This window comes from Ursus americanus, chromosome 30, assembly GCF_024610735.1.
Source record: "Ursus americanus isolate L20-20 chromosome 30, mUrsAme1.1.p, whole genome shotgun sequence".
Classification (NCBI taxonomy): domain Eukaryota; kingdom Metazoa; phylum Chordata; class Mammalia; order Carnivora; family Ursidae; genus Ursus; species Ursus americanus.
Window position 1 is genome coordinate 18,716,739 of NC_142156.1, and position 16,859 is coordinate 18,733,597.

General features: G+C 44.1%; 2 protein-coding genes across 5 annotated transcripts in view; one reads left to right on the plus strand and one right to left on the minus strand.

Annotated features, from left to right (window-relative positions):
- The window catches only part of CLIP1 (CAP-Gly domain containing linker protein 1), a 117,063-nt gene extending 112,757 nt beyond the window's left edge, over positions 1-4,306 (minus strand). For 3 of the 4 annotated variants that reach the window (XM_045777814.2, XM_045777804.2, XM_045777798.2), the window contains exon 1: positions 4,168-4,306. The gene's annotated coding sequence lies outside the window, so the exon portion shown is untranslated. Of the gene's footprint in view, positions 1-3,042; positions 3,109-4,167 lie in introns of those variants that run through there. The other variant, XM_087857402.1, reaches the window with a different exon arrangement.
- LOC148107452 (uncharacterized) lies at positions 2,789-5,983 on the plus strand. The gene is made up of 3 exons (XM_087857163.1): positions 2,789-2,807; positions 3,446-4,614; positions 4,753-5,983. Exons 1-2 carry the CDS (start codon positions 2,789-2,791, stop codon positions 4,567-4,569), a joined length of 1,143 nt encoding a protein of 380 aa, XP_087713289.1. The 3' UTR covers positions 4,570-4,614; positions 4,753-5,983.
- The last annotated feature ends 10,876 nt before the right edge of the window (positions 5,984-16,859 follow it).

The following is a 16,859-nucleotide window of genomic DNA, read 5'->3' on the forward strand; positions in this document are numbered from 1 at the left end:
CCAACATTAAAAAAAAAAAAAAAAAAAAAAAAGCCTTCTCCGTTCCCGTGATTGAAATCTGAAGAGAGGTCGCTCCTACTTGAAATTCTTGTGTAGTACCATCAGTCAATATGTTTTCCCTTAAAAGAGCATTGTAACTGAAATGCTGATTTAAAGCATATGGATTCCCTGAGCTCCATCTACATGGGAAACATATACTACATATATTAAAAATATATAAGATGCCGTAATAGTTTAAAGCCTCCCTAAGCAGTTATCTAAAAAATTCATATCCAGGGCAATCCTGACAATGCTTTCCAATTAAGACTGAAGAGACTTACATGAAGGTTTATATTAAACAGAGATTTTTGAACCATGAAACTTTTAAGATTCTTTTTTTAAAAAAGACTTTTTTTTTTTTTTTAAAGGAAGGCTTTGCTGCCAGGAGCACAATTCCAGGAAAAAGCTATATATGCAAATGTCAGTTACAAGGCCTCCCAGGGTTGAGCAAAGATCCTGCATACAAATAGCAAAGTAAACACTCAATAGCAAGTCTGAACGTCAAGTACGCGTCTGGCCTTCCCACCAGCCACTAAGGTGCCACTGCCAACATACTCTTCGCACTGCTTAAAATATCATAACGTAGGGTTCAATTTCTAGTTCTGTACTCGCTAGCCGTGTGGCCTTGTAGGCAAGTTCGTAAAACTGAGCCTCATATGTTCCCTCATATTTAACTTTTTCTTCAACAAAATCAATAATGTTATTATTCTGTATTTTTCACTATTTTAAAATATCTTAATAAATACATATTTTAAGGACTACAATCTATATGGCCTTTATTGGTCCCCTCCCAAACTCCCACCTCAGGACCTTTGTACCTGCTGTTGCTTCTTCCTACTATGCCCTTTCCTCAGGGATCTACATTCCTTCACTTCCTCTAGATCTTTACTCAAGTCACATTCTCATCAAGGTCTCCTATTGCCACCCTATCTAAAATTTCTATTACCCTAACTCTTGTCCCCAAAACTGCATTTTCCCCCTTCCCTGACTTATTTTTTTTATACCATGTATCACTGTCCAACATACAATAAATTTTATTGATATGGTTATTGTATGCCTCCCCTACTTGAAGGGGGCTTCCAAGAGAACAAAGATTTCCGTTTTATTCATTGCTATACCATCAGCACCCAGAACAGCACCTGGCACACAGCCATGCTCAATAAATATCTGTTGAATGAATACCAAATGAGACTTAATACAGCCCACAGATAGGTACCCCACAGCCCCACCTGCTGCCTTTGGGGGGAATATCACAACACTTCAAAAATACTGTAAAGAACTATCAGCTTGTCAGGACTGATCAACAACACTGTTCACTCTTTACATCTGAAAAAAACACTGGACCTCACACCTCATTTGTACAAGAAAGAGAATTAAGAAGCTGATAATTGGGATAAAGTGGAAAGTTATACGGGGTAAAAAGCTTCACTTTAGTTAACACTGAACAAAACTTCCTTTTAATGTTAATATTAAGCCATCTCAGGGATCCTGGGTGGCTCAGCCGGTTAAGTGTCTGCCTTCAGCTCAGGTCGTGATTCCAGAGTCCTGGGACTGAGCCCTCCATTGGGCTCCCTGCTCGGCACAAAGCCTGCTTCTCCCTCTCCCTCTGCTGCTCCCCCTGCTTGTGCTCACACACACACTCTCTCTGTCAAGTAAACAAAATCTTTGAAAAAAAATATTAAGCCATCTCCATGTAACTTTACTACCTCACCCTCTGCTTTTTTCTTTAGCTTTGACTTCTATAAAACCAATCTTAAAACTTAGGGACCTCCTATCTGCAATTAACTAAATATTTACCAAACACAGTACTCCGCAGAATCCTACAGAGGGTGCTATAAAGTGAAATAAAAGGGGCACCTAGCTGGCTCCATTGGTGAGCATGCAACACTTGAGCTCGGGGTTGTGGGTTCAAGCCCCACACTCGATGTAGAGATTACTTTTAAAAATCTTAAAGTGAAAGGTCCTTACCATATACATTCCCAGAATGAAATATATATGTGTGTGTGTGTGTGTGTGTATCTGTGTGTGTTGTGTGTGGCCATATATGGCCAGAAATATATCTGCAAATAACAATCAAGAACACCAGGCATGCTGAACTGAAAAATTCAAAGATGTCTCCCTTTGTATGGAGTACAAGAGGACCAGTTCATCTCTTATGAACCATCCACTGGGCTTAGAATCCCAACAGAGACAGTGCTTAAAAGCAAAGGTCAAACATTACTGAGTTAAGTTCACATGTATTTATGTATGAGTCACATGGGATGCAACAGACTCAATGTTAGACACTGGGTTAAAAAAATAATAATAATATAAGTAAGAAGGGCACCAAATTCGAAACTCCTAAAGAACAGAAACCAGATTGGCTGAGGTCGTGCTTAAGCACAAGCAGGAGCTTAAGCAATTCTTGAAAAGGTAGGGAAAGGCATGATCTTTATCTTCAGACAATATCCACAAGGGATCCCACCCAGTTTCAGGTTTCTTACTCCTTTGAACGAGGGGGCCTAAGATGTACTTTTACACTTTCTGTAAACATCAGAAACCCAGCACCAGCCTTGTTCTAGCAATTGTCCACCTCCTTTGGTTTAATAAGGCCCAGCCTTGCTTCTTGCCAGGAATTTACTATACTGATCTAGTAACTAAGCACCTGGAGTCAATACCTGAGCTCAAATGCTGACACCACCACTTATTAGTTGTATGACCCTGGGCAAGGTACTTGACCTTTCGATGCCTCCTCTGTAAAATGGGGATAATGATAGCACCTTCATTAGGTGAGGATGATTAATGAGATAAAACATAAAAGACTTGCCCAAAGCCTGACCAAAGGAAGCCCTCAATAAAGGTTGTTATTATTTCCAGAGGAAAAAAATGCCCCAAGGCTGAGGAGCAACATAACTGAGGATCCTTACAAAAGGTTATCATTAAACCCAAAAGTCAAACACATTTGTTCTCCTGACTTGTGGATACCATAGGTTATAGTAATAATAATAAAACAGTAACACCAACCAGAATCATAACCACAACAGCAGCAACGCTAACACTGAGCTCTTACTGGCCAGGCACTGTCTTAACCTAAAACAGGAAGAAGGCAAGGTTGCTTAAAAAAAAAAAAAAAATCCAATTTTCTCTACCCTCCTTTTTTAAATACGGTAACTGGTGGCCAAGTTTTGCTAAAAACAGGTATGTAGAAGATTACAGACTTGACGTGTAATTTCTTCATACCAAAGAGGTGGGGCTGTGAAGGGAGGAGAGGGTGGTGCTCGGTTCCTGCCAGATGGAAAAGCCACATGAAGTGGAGAAACAGCCGAGTTCGGGGTTTATCCCCAAATCAAAATCAGATTTTTGAAGCACAGGACCTCCAAATTAGGGGAATCAGAAGGCTCTGCTTCTAAAATAACCTCTAAACAAGTGTCATCTGCCAATCCCCTGCCGAGGGAGAAGGCTCGGGTTACGGGGCAGCGGTGTTATTTCAGAAATCCTTGTCACCTCTTGTCATCCACCTTCTCCGAGAATCACAGTCCCACCTGGGGGGAGGGGGACAAAAGCCACAGCCAGGCAGGCCTGAGGCCAGCCGGGCCAGCCCGCCGGCCGGCGCACGCACCGAGGCCACGGCCAGGGTGCCCTCCATTCCGGCTCGCGGGCACCGGGTGGCAAGGCCCGAGGAACACTCCCGAGACCGGGCGGCATCGCCCGGGGGCAACAGGTCCCGCCGGGGCCCGGCCTCCGCGGGGTCCGGGCCGTCCCAGGCCCCCCAGGGCCGAGGGGAGGGGAGCGGGGCGCCCGGGAGGGAGCGGCGCCTGGGGCGGCGCAGGGGCAAGGAGTCCAAGCTCCATCTTGAGGCGGACGGAGGAAGGGAAGGCCGGGCTCGGCGCTCACAGGGCCGGCCACTTTTCCGGCTCCGCGGGGGAGCACCCCAGGGACCCCCGGCCTCCAGGGCCACCCGCTCGGGACTCCCCGGGTCCCCCTCGGGAGCGGCCCCGCTCGCGGCACTCGGGGCCCTCCCGGACGCCGGGCCCGGCCCCCCACCCCCGGCCCCGAGCCCGGCGGACGGGAGCGGGCCCGGGCGGGCGCAAGGGGAAGGGGAGGAGGGCACCAGGGAAGGGGAGATGGCCCGCGCCGCGCCCCGCTCACCGCCGCCTCGGTCGCCGCCAGTCGTCGCCACCTGCCCCACTGCAGCAGCAGCAGCAGCCGCGCGGCCGCCGCCTCCCGCCTCCCGGCTCGTCGGCTCGGGGCGGGGGAGAGCGTGACGCGCCGCCGCCGCCGCGGGGCCGGGCGGGCGCGCGCCGCCAGGAGAAGACGCCGCGGCGGCTCCTCCCCGCGCGCTCGGCCGCCGCGCCCGCCCCCGGCCGCGGCCGCCCGGCGCCTGAACCCCGCGCCCGGACCTCCGCGCCCACCGCGGCCCCTGCCCGAGCGCCGTACCGCCGCCTCTTTGTCTGCACCCGCCACTGCCGGGGAGCCGAGCGCCAGCCGCCCGGCGCGCCCGCCGTCCCGCCCTCAGAACCTAATGAGGACCGGGATGGGAGGAAGGGGTGAGGGAAGCCCCCAGAGGCCTGGACCAAGGGGCTTCTCCTCATTTCGGTTAGTTGCGCGTTTTCTGAAAGTGTTCCCAGAATTGGCAAGTCACACCGGAGAGCTCTATTCAGTCCTGACCACAGCCTGCTAGCTTGGGGCTGACTGGTTTTCTTTTTCTTTCTCTCTTTTTTTCTTTTTGGCCAGACCCAGGGTGAGAAATCCTTGGACACAAGCCAGGAGCTGCCCACAGCAGGTTAAGTTTAGGAAGCGTCGTCTCTGCCCTCCTTTCCCTCCGAGGAAAGACCCCGGGTGCGGCATCCCTGGGAAAACCTGAAAGGAGCCGCCTACAGCAAGTGAAGCCTGAGAAGGACCATCTCTGTCTGCAGTCTCCTTTCCTCCAGGGAGAGACCGGGGGTTTAAAATCCCTTGAAACAAGCCCAGCACTTGCTCCATTCGTTTGAGAAAAGCCTCTTTTATTCGCCCCAGCCGCTTGGACGAAAGCCCTGGTTAAAGTCCCGTGCTCCCTCCTCCCCGCAGGGATCGCCCTTCAAAGCTTTTGAAAGGGACCGGAGAGGAGGCAGCCACGGCCTGCTCGGGGCCGCTGCCGCAGAGGGCAGCCAGCATTTCACTCGCACCGACCATGGCAACCCCAGACGCTTTGCAGCTCCTGGGAGGAATTTGCAGCTGTCAGGGAGCCCAGGGTTTTGCAGCGACCCCGAGGTGGATAAGGGGCCCCCGGGCCTCCTCCTCCTGCGGGGTGGGAGAGAATAATCGGGAGAGCGACCCCTTTGCTGACCTTTATTCAAAGCACTGTGCTGCTGGACCAACAGGCTCGCACAGAGCATAGGGAGGGAACTACGTTGGAAATGGTCGAAGTTCTGAACAAAGTAAATTTATCTGCTGGCCCCTCCCCTCGATTCACGTTTTAAATCCAAAAATTATATTTCTTAATTCAACACTGCCCTCGTTTGCAAGCTGCGAGGTCAAAGTGGTTGGGGGCGCCCCTGAAATCCAGGATCCGTAGTCCTAATCTGAAAGACTCACCTCACCCCCTCATCTGAACACTTCAGCTCTAACAAGTCACCTATATAATCATAGAAGCCACAAGATGAGGTCACTGTTAATGGTGGGGTGCAACTGTAAACACTTGTTTTTATCTTTTCTCCTCTACTCATTCTGCTGAGCCTGTCTTTGTTTTAAAATGCTGATATTTTGGGGCACCTGGGTGGCACAGCGGTTAAGCGTCTGCCTTCGGCTCAGGGCGTGATCCCAGCGTTCTGGGATCGAGCCCCACATCAGGCTCTTCTGCTATGAGCCTGCTTCTTCCTCTCCCACTCCCCCTGCTTGTGTTCCCTCTCTCGCTGGCTGTCTCTATCTCTGTCAAATAAATAAATAAAATCTTTAAAAAAAAAAATAAAATAAAATAAAATAAAATGCTGATATTTTGTTCATTATAGATTTTTTGCATTTTTATTTTTAAATATTGCGTTCAAACATGATTTCTCTAAACTACTGAGTTTTTAGTACCCATTTAAATTCTGTGACCGAGGCCTGGTCCCAGCCTCCTGGCAGAACACTGACTGGGCTCAGTCCCACAGAATGGCCCATACTAGGACTAAAGAACATGCTCTGTTCTACCTCAAATTAAGCTCTCACGTTCCATTTTTAGATTTAGCCACTGATCATTTTAAAATGCATGTCTTCTGTAAAAGTATTGGAACTGCTCAATTGACAAGATTTTGGAAGATGGAGGGAAGTAGCAGAAGTAGAAAGCCAGGTAGGGTCTCCCAAATCTTCATTTTACAAAGTGAGGAAATTGGTGAATACCTGCATTTTGTTTGTTTGTTTTCTGGAACAAAAAATAAAGGTTAAATCATATCATTGATGTAACCAATGGGCATAACTACAAATAGTGGTAGAACTGTGTTGAGGGAGAGAGGTAGTAGTGCTTTAATCATAACAGAATGTCAATAGATGATGTCTACAGATGATAAATAAGTAGCAATATAAGTGTATTCTTAGAGGTACAGAAGTTACTACCAGAAGAACAAAAAGCAAAAAAATAGTGGTCTCAGGGTGCCTGGCTGCTCAGAGCATGTGACTCTTGGTCTCAGGGATGTGGGTTTGGGCCCCATGTTGAGTGTAGAGATTACTTAAAAATAAAATCTATTAAAAAAAAATGTGGTCTCTGGGAAAGATGGGGTGGGGAAAGTGGGCACAACAATGTTGCTTTTCACTATAAACCCTGATATACTTTATTTTTTAAAACCATGTGTATGCATTACTTTGTTCCCCGCCAAAAGAGTATTTAAGATCCTCAAATAAAATGAGTAAAGAATATTCTCTGCAAATAAGACGAAATCAGAAAGGCAGACAAACCCTAAGAGACTCTTAACTATAGTCTCTTATAGAGACTCTTAACTATAGCCTTTCTTAACTGTAAGAGACTATTAACTGTAGGAAACAAACAGGGTTGCTGGAAGGGAGGTGGGTGGGGGGATGGGGTCACTGGGTGATGGGCACGAAGGAGGGCACTGATGTAATGAGCACTGGGTGTAATACGCAACTGATGAATCATTGAACTCTACATCTGAAACAAATGATATACTGTATGTTAATTAATTGAATTTAAATAAAATAAGATTAAAAAATATTCTCTGCAAAGTGACAGATGTTTGTGGTTTATGTCTACACTGCTGTTTAGCATTAATTCTTTTTTCTGCCAGTGTTCCACAGTACTGCAGGTTTATTATTTTGTTTATTACCTGTCTTACTCCACCTCTACCGGAATGTAAATTCCAAAAGAGTAAGGATTGTCAGCTCTTGTTTGTCGCTCTAGCTGCATCCCGAGAATAATACTTGGTCCATAGTAGATTATTAAAAAAGATGGAGTGAAAGACTTCAGGTTCTAAATAACTGGGGACTTTTCCTCTGTATTTTCTCTTCTTTTTAAAAAGAACAATAAATGTTCATTCTATAAAATTCAAGCAAGCAAAATGAAGAAAACAAAACAGTTATAATCCCACACATCCAAAGGAAATTACTATAAATAATGGTTTTAAATATTTCATTACTGTTTAGAAATATTTTAAATCTCTCATTAAGGCACTTACAGTTCTTACTGCCATTCAAAAGCAACACTCACTATAAAATAGTGGTTGGAGAGTCTTTGCAAACTGCTATAAGAGTGTGAGGATTTCTAGAGCTTTTGAAATAGAAAATGAAGCCAAGGCTGTCAGAGTAAAAATATCCCTAAATTAAAAGTAAATTTTCTTTTTCTTTCTCTTTCTTTTTTCTTTTTTTAAGTTCCTGAACCATGATAGATAATTAAATAATAATTAAATTATATAATTATATAATAAATAATAATTTAAAATGTAACTCGTAAGAGGTAGTCCATGACTAAAATAATCTCTATAAAGAAGACCTAGGAATTCGTTTTCACTATGCTATTTTTTTTAAATTACATCTATTTTGAGCTCCTGGTTGGCTCAGTCAGTTAAGCGTCTGCCTTCAGCTCAGGTCATGATCCCAGCGTCCTGGGATCGAGCCCTACAACCGGCTCCCTGCTCAGTGTGGAACCTGCTTCTCCCCCTGCCTCTGCCTCTCTCTCCCTCTCTCATGAATAAATAAAATCTTTTTAAAAATAAGTAAATAAATAAATTACATCTATTTTCATTAGCATTGTTTCAGAAACCAGAGTCAAGTTAGCTTCACTCATCCCACGAATATTTACTAAACCCCTACCTACACTGTCCCAGGCACTGTTCCAGGTTTTGGAGGGGACAGCAGTGAAGTCCTGTCCTCCAGCCTTGACTTTGCCTGCTATCTGGTTTGCTAACTCAAGGTGTGGTAATCACTGTTCTATGAATTCCACTAGTTCAATGTCCGCAGTCAATATAATGCACCAGCCCATGCCTCTTGTTGATTCCATTCAGCTCTGCTAAAAAATTAGAGAGAGAATTATAAAGTCAGATACAAAAAAATATTTATGTTAACTTTGACGTTTGGGGAAATGTTTACATTTTCTTGCAAAGGTAAGGACCTACAGCTGGTTCATATAATGAAAAGGTGAACTATCCCATACATATATTGAATCGTTATGTTGTACACCTGAAACTAATATAATGTTATATGTCAATAATATCTCCCCCCCCCAAAAAGTGACTAATCCAGAGCAAGACAGAGTCTTCAGTTGCAAAGAAAGGAAACAGAATATAAATCCCACAATCCATGATGAAACAGTCACAAACTATTTGGGGCCAAAAATTAATTTTATCACTGAAATCAATTAAGACTGTCTGCTATTTCTACTTTATTATACAAAGAATGCTGACAGGGGGTCCCTGGCTGGCTCAGTTGGTAGAGTGTCTGACTTTTGATCTCAGGATTTTAAGTTCGAACCCCACACTGGGTGTAGAGATTATTAAGAATAAGATCTTTAAAAAAACCAAAAACTAAAAATGCTGGTGTTAGGGGTTTCGTGGAATTTTTCAAAAAGCAAAATGATGAAAGAATGACAAGCTAAATGTAAATTCCTACCACCACTTCCCAAAGGGAACCATCTCGTGACAACAAAAGCCATATTGTACACGTTGAGTTAACAAAGAACGATGTCCGTAGGGCCCCACACATCCTGATGTAAACTGTATTTAAGGCCTTCTAAATAGACTGCTACTTTGAGTGCGTGTAGTTTCATGATGAGGGGGTTGAACAAGATGACTTATCAAGTTCCTACCACAAACATTTTTTAAGACTCTGTGACTTTTCTCCAGTAAAGCAAAACATTTGTGAAATCGGTGGTTGATGCAGCCCTTCGAACCTAATTCAACAAATATTTGTTGAGTGCATGAAAACCTGATCCGATCTTCAGCAAAAAATCAAGCAGGCTCAAATACATGTATATACATGTTCACAGCAGTACGATTCATAAGAGCCAAAAGTTAGAATCAGCCGAATGTCCGTTAACAGATGAACAGGTAAACAAATTATGCTACAGAAATACAGTGAGATACTAACAATCAAAAGGAAAAAAAATGAAGTACTGGCCCCTGCTACAAGCTGAATGCACCTCAAAAACATGATGCCCAGTGAAAGAAGCCAGACACAAAAGGCCCCTTATTGTGTCTCCATTTGTATGAAATACCCAGCTAGGTCAGTACATGGAAACAGAAAGTAGATAGTGGTCGCCCAGATGGGGGCGCTGGGTGGTAGGCGGGAGCAACGGCTTAACGGGTGCGGGGTCTCCTTTTGGAGGGATTCAAATGTTTGGAACCAGACCGAGGTGGTGGTAGCACAACATCGTGAATGTACTAAATGCTACTGAGTTGTATGTTTTAAAATGGTTGATTTGGGGGCTCCTGGATGGCTCGGTTGGTTAAGTGTCTGAATTTGGCTCAGGTCATGATCTCAGGGTCCTGTGATCACGCCTGCCCACTCAGCAGGGAGTCTGCTCTTCCCTCTCCTTCTGCCCTTCCCCCTGCAATGCCCCCCACACACCCCCCCATGCTCTCTCTATCTCTCTTTCTCACCCTCTCTCTTAAATAAATAAATAAATCTTTAAAAAATGGTTGATTTCGTGCTATGTGAATATTATTTCAAAAAAATAAATAATAAATAAATATTAAAATAAAAGAGTAAGTATAAATAAATATAAATGAATACAAATAAGATATAAGTAAATATATCAATATAAATAAATACATACATAAATAAATAGAGGTAATAAATGTTCTCCCCCAGAAAAAGTCGAGCAGAGAATGGATGATAACCAGGTAGGTAACCAGGTATGTTATTTTATTTTTTTAAAGATTTTAAGTAATCGCTACACCCAACATGGGGCTCAAACTCACAACCCCAAGATCAAGAGTTGCAGGCTACACTGACTGAGCCAGCCAGGCACCCCTGGAAAAGAGATTTTAAATTGGGAAACAGTTTGGATTAAAGTCCTTCCCAAGTCTAATATCCTATTCTTTTACAGACCCAGCTCTTCCTTATGTGTTCACCCTGACAACTGGGGGGACCACAACTGTATCGGGTCTGAAGTCTCACTGAACAAAAAAGACCAAAATGGAATCTGGACTATAAATCCAAGGGACGGTGCACAGGGAATGGTCGGTCCCTGCCAGGGCTCCGCTAAGATGGCTCACTCTCATTTAGACACCTTCTGAAAGGAAAGGCTCAAACAAAATAGGCACTTTTTTTTTTTTTTAGATCTTATTTATTTGTCAGAGAGAGAGCACAAGCAGAGGGAGAGGGAGAAGCAGGCTCCCCGCGGAGCAGGTATCCGATGTGGCACTCGAGCCCAGGACCCTGGGATCATGACCTCAGCCAAAGGCAGATGCTTAACTGACTGAGCCACCCAGGCGCCCCAAAATAGGCAAATCTAATAACTATCCTCAGTCCCACATCCTGGAGATACCAGATAGTCTTTGTGATTTCAACTAAAAAATGCTAATACCGGATCAGTTTATTTAACTCTGTAGTACTAACTTCATTGACTTCATGTCTCACAGGTTGTGTGTGTGTGTGTGTGTGTGTGTGTGTGTGTGTATTTCTGGGTGTACGTTTATTACTTGTAAACAGGCCAGTTGGATACACTTGGAATACTCTTAATGGTGGTCAATGAGACTAGTATCGGGATATCCTGGGGGAAATAGTTTAAACAACAAAAAGAAAGAGGCAAAACAGTGTGCAACATGCCAGTTTTTAAAATAAGAAAGGGAGAGATGTATAGGTAGCTAATGGAGGTATTTATATAAAGCGTAATAGTAACATGCTTTTCTTGCCTTGTCTCTCATCACAGCTGACCCTGACCCTAGACAGCCCAAGTCCTCCGCCTGCAGTGACCGGGAGGTGGGAGTGAACGTGAAGTTGTTAGTCAAGAAGAGCAGAGAAAAAGAAGAAATTCATATCCAGGTTTTGACATTGAAAATAGGATCTTTTCAACAGCTTTACTGACATGTAATGCACTTACACTACAATTCACCCAGTTAAAGTATACTGTTTGGGGCGCCTGGGGGGCTCAGACGGTTGAGCATCCAACTCTAGGTTTCCGCTCAGGTCATGATCTCAGGGTCGTGAGATGGAGTTCCCCTTTGGGCTTTGCACTCGGCGGAGAGTCTGCTGGAGACTCTCTCCCTCTGTCCCTCTCCACCCCCACCCCTCCTTTCTCTCTCCCTCTCTAAAAAAAAAAAAAAAAAAGTATATAATTCAATGATTTTTAGTATATTACATTATTAACTTTTTTAACATGCTTAAAAAAAACAAATAACATAGAATTTCCCAGTTTAACCATTTTTAAGTGTATAACTCGGGGACATCAGTTGCAGTCACAGTGTTGTACAACCCAAAACAGAATTTTGATGAGAAAAAGAATGGCTTCCAGCATTGCCAAGTGAGAAAGGATTATTAAAAACCCTTTACCTCCCATTTGCCATACCAAGGGCCTGGAAGACCTTCGAGCTTCTGTTGTGATGTGCAGAAGAAACTGCTGTCTAGCATTAAGGCTTAGCTAGGAGGCTGGAGATGGGAAGAAAAGGGTTGTGGCATAGAAGGAATACGAGAGAATGCCGTACTCCCAGGCCTGGGAGCAAGGGAGGAAGAATGAAAAAGAAAAGAGTGGGGCCAGGAGGGCAGAGCCACAGGTTGAGATCTGGGGCAAGGAAGAGGGGTGGCTCCCAGAACGGGAGCCTTGTCCCCAGTCCACATTTAAGAGTCTGGAAGAAAACCCTTAGCCAGGGTGGGAGCTCTATGCCGACATTGTTAAGAAGATGGCCAGCAAGCTCAGGCACCCAGAAGATCCAGATTGTGCTTCTGGGCCTCACTTAGTCAGTGGCAAGAGTGGCTGGTTGAGAGCTATGTGTGCTTGCGCTGGGAGCCACGGTGGCAGCATGGCATCCTGCCAGACTCAGAGGTGCCCGCTGTGCCAGTGGGAGGAGGGGAGGCTGAGTCAGCAGGAGGAGGCACAGAGTCCTGACTGAGCCAAGAAAGAGCATATGTCAGGAGCAGACTCCAAGCAAACACTTGGACACGGAACCAGGACAGCCACCCTCCAAGAATTCGGCTGTGGCTGACATTGCTGACTGCCTCCCCTAGATCCCTTCCCCCTTTTTTACTTAACAAACCCCAATTATATCGGACATGGCAACGTGCCCAACATGCTCACTTACTCAGACTTTCCCTAGGAAAGTCAGCTGGAGGCACTTCTGGGAAAGCCTTTCTTTCCCTGATAAATGGAGACAAACACAGATGTGCTCTCTGGAGCCAAGGCAGCTATATTGTTACCCTGAGGTAATTAATGAACATGAAGACAGCAATCAACAGGCCAAGGTGGCGGACTAGAAAGATGGAAAGAACAGAATTCCTCTCCAAGGAAGAGACTTACTCATCTGGGGCAAATATTTGATAAGAACAAAAACAGAACCACTTAGAACAATAAAATAAATACTTGAGTGCTAACAGACTGGTTGAAAAGAAACGTTTTGAAGAAACTAGAAATGGCTACTGAGGATTTTTATTGCTTTTCTGTATGTTGTGTGTGACTGTATTTTACTCCGAATTTTTCAGAAAATGAACATCACTTGTTAACGCTTTGCGAATTTGAAATTTGCTTTTGGGGAGATGCACATCGTTCTGAGTCCTGAGCCAAGGTGGATATGGGCTCGGGGGAGACCAAAAGCTGCTTATAGGAGATTTTTTCCTCAGTGCAGAGTCGTCAAATGACCCCGCAGTTCTGTAACGTGAATAATCCACATATGAATACAAGCACAAGTAGTGTTTTCACATACAGACCCTCTCATCATTCTAGACATTACTGGATGAGGTAGTTTATCATTTTCTTTTTTTTTTTTTAGATTTATTTATTTATTTTAAAGAGAGAAAGCAGGGGAGGGACAGAGAGAGAGGAAGAGGGTGAAAGGCAGACTCCCCACTGACGGGGAGCCTGCCAACCCAGGGCTCAATCCCTCGACACTGAGATCACGACCTGAGCTGAAGTCAAGAGTTGGACGCCCAACGGACTGAACCACCCAGGCACCCCTGTCATACTCTTGCTGAACCTTCTGCATACCTGGGTAGGTCTCCGATTGAACATTAATGCCAAGCATATGATTGATGCACTTTTTCTCCCGTATCTTCAACCTATTTGTCTCTACTGACTCTCATTAACATGTAAATATATTCCAACTGCTTTATCTTAAAAACAAAATAAAACAGAACAAGGCCCTCCAACATCACCTCTTCACTTCCCCCACCAGGCTCCTTGAACACGCTCTCTGCGCCTGTGGTCCCTGTCTCCCCATTGCAATCTAGCCTCATCACTTAGCTGAAGTGGTTACTGCCAATATCATCAGTGACCACTGGGTCATTTAGTGAACTTAGTGCCATGGCTATTTATTGATGACTCTGGCAATAGGAGTTTCAGCTGAGCAGCGGAGGCAAGAATTTCACCTACTCGACCTCTTAGCAGAGTTCTCACTGTTGGCTATTCCCTCTATGGTATATTGCAAAAAGTGGCTGAAATGATGCATGCCAGAATCCACGAGAAGAGCTACCTAGATAACCTGTAATTGATTGCAGTTAGGGATTGTTGGCGAGCCCAACTGAGGTCAGAAGAGCTACCCAGCTAAGCACAGTCTAAATTTCCAATCTATAGAATTCTGAGCTACATAAATGGTTGTCCTTTTAATCCACTGTCTTGGGGTGGGTTGTCACTTAGCAATTGCTACCCGATACATCCTCTTTCCGTATCCCCCTCATCCTTCGTCTTCTATGGCATCATAGCCTTCTTGTTTTCCTCCTTCTCTGGCCAGTCCGTCTCAATTTCTTTTTCAGGATTCTCTGTAACTACCCTTTAATATTAATGTACTTCAGGGATCTATTCTTTTTTTTTTAAAGATTTTATTTTATTATTTGACAGAGATAGAGACAGCCAGCGAGAGAGGGAACACAAGCAGGGGGAGTGGGAGAGGAAGAAGCAGGCTCATAGCGGAGGAGCCTGATGTGGGGCTCGATCCCATAACGCCGGGATCACGCCCTGAGCCAAAGGCAGACGCTTAACCGCTGTGCCACCCAGGCGCCCCTTCAGGGATCTATTCTAATTCCCTCTTCTCTTCCCACCCATCATTTATTTCTCTGCGTAATCTCACTGATTTACTTGTCTTCAATTACTATCTGTGTCCAAACAATTCCCAAATTCACACCTGCAGCCCATAATTCTTGAATTTCAAATTAGTACATACAAATGGATGTTGGATACCTCCACTTCAATTTATCCAATAAATATTTATTGATTATGTCATAGGCATAAAGTGTACATATTCAATACTGAACTCCTAACCCCCCCCCAGGCTGTTTAATCCATTAATTCCTATCCACAGGCAAGTAGGTCAAATTCTTGCAGTTAGTTACTACGTTCTGTCAATTCTATCATGTTTGTGGTAAATCCATCTGCCCTTCTCTACCCTTCCTGCCATTCTAGGCCAGACCACCATCATTATGGGACAGCTGAAATGTAAAAAGTTATGTCCTTCCTTCTGAATAACAGCAACATGAGATTGTTGTCTTCCTGCCTCACATTATTGACTTTTGATCCCTTATCTGCCTTGTTATCAGAATGACCTTTTTATAAGGCAAAGTTGACATAACTCTCCGACTCAAAACTCTTCCATGAGACAACCAACCAACCTGGGTCTGAATGTGATACGGTGTAAGGACACAGCACCATCTATGAGGTAGTCTCCCCACAATAACTGAACCTGAAACTAATCAACCCTTTAGGGCTAACTTCTAGTTTATAAGAAATGTAGGCAATAGGGGGAAAATTAATGAATTCAGAAGGCAGAACATTCTATGGGAGACTGGCCCAGTTTTCTTAACTAGTCAGTGGCATTTTATTTTATTTTTTTAATTTATTTATTTTGAGAGAGAGAGAAAGTGCATGCGGTGGGGAGGGGCAGAGGGAGAAGGAGAGAGAGAATCTCGAGCAGACTCCCCTCTGAGCACAGAGCCCTAGGCGGGGCTTGAACCCATGACCCTGAGATCACTACCTGAGCCAAAACCAAGAGTCCGACACTCAACCGATTGAACCACCCAGTCGCCACAAATCAATGTCATTTTGAAAAGGAGACAGTTATACACTAAGTAACTACAAAATATTATTGAAAGGAATTAAAGACTAGAGGCACCCGGCTGGCTCAGTGGGTGGAGCATGAGACTCTTATCTTGGGGTCGTGAGTTCCAGCCCCATGTTGGGGGTAAAGATTACTTAACTAAATAAAACTTAAAAAATGAAATTAAAGACTAAATAAATGAAAAGTCCCATATTCATTCATGGGAAGACTTAGTGTTGTTAAGATGGCAAATCTCCTCAAAGCTCCCCCAGATTTAACATAATTCTTATTAAAATCCCAACCAGACTTTTTCAGAAATGGAAAAGCCGATCCCAAAATTCATATGGAATTGCAAAAGACCCTGAACAGCCAAAAACAATCTTAAAAAAAGAACAAAATTAGAACACTCACAGTACCCAATTTCAAAACCTACTATAAAACTACAGTTAACAAGGCACTTTAATACTGGCACAAGGACAGACATAGACCAATGGAATAGAATTGAGAGTCCAAACAAACAAACAAACAAACAAACAAACAAACAAAAAACCCACCCTTCTTTTTAGGATCAATTGATTTTTGACAGGGTGACCCTTTTGACAGGGGGACCTGAATGATTTTACATTCAGTGGGGGAAGGAATCATCTTTTCAACAAGTGCTGGGATTAAAGGATATCTACTTGCAAAAGAATGAGGTTAGACCCCTACGTAATGCCATATACAACTCAAAATGGGTCAAAGACCTACATGTAAGAGCTAAAATGATTAAAGTCTTAGAGGAAAACTTAGGAGTAAATCTTCATGATGCTGAATGAGGCAATGATTTCTTAGGTACTACACCAAAAGCATAAGCAACAAAAGAAAAATAGATAGGATGAACTCCATCACAATTAAAAACTTTTCTGCTTCAAAGGATATCATCAAGAAGTGAAAAGAGAATGGGAGAAAATATTTGCAAATCAGATCTCTGTTAGGGAACTTGTATCAAGAGCATATAAAAAACACTTAAAATGCAATAATTAAAATACATATTACCTGGGTTGCCTGGGTGGCTCAGTTGGTTAAGTGTCCCACTCTTGATTTCAGCTCAGGTCGTGATCTCAGGGTCGTGAGACTGAGTCCTGCATCGGGCTCCCACTCAGCAACTCAGCAGGGAGTCTGTTTCTCTCTCTCTGTCTCTCTCCTTCTCTCCTTCTGTCC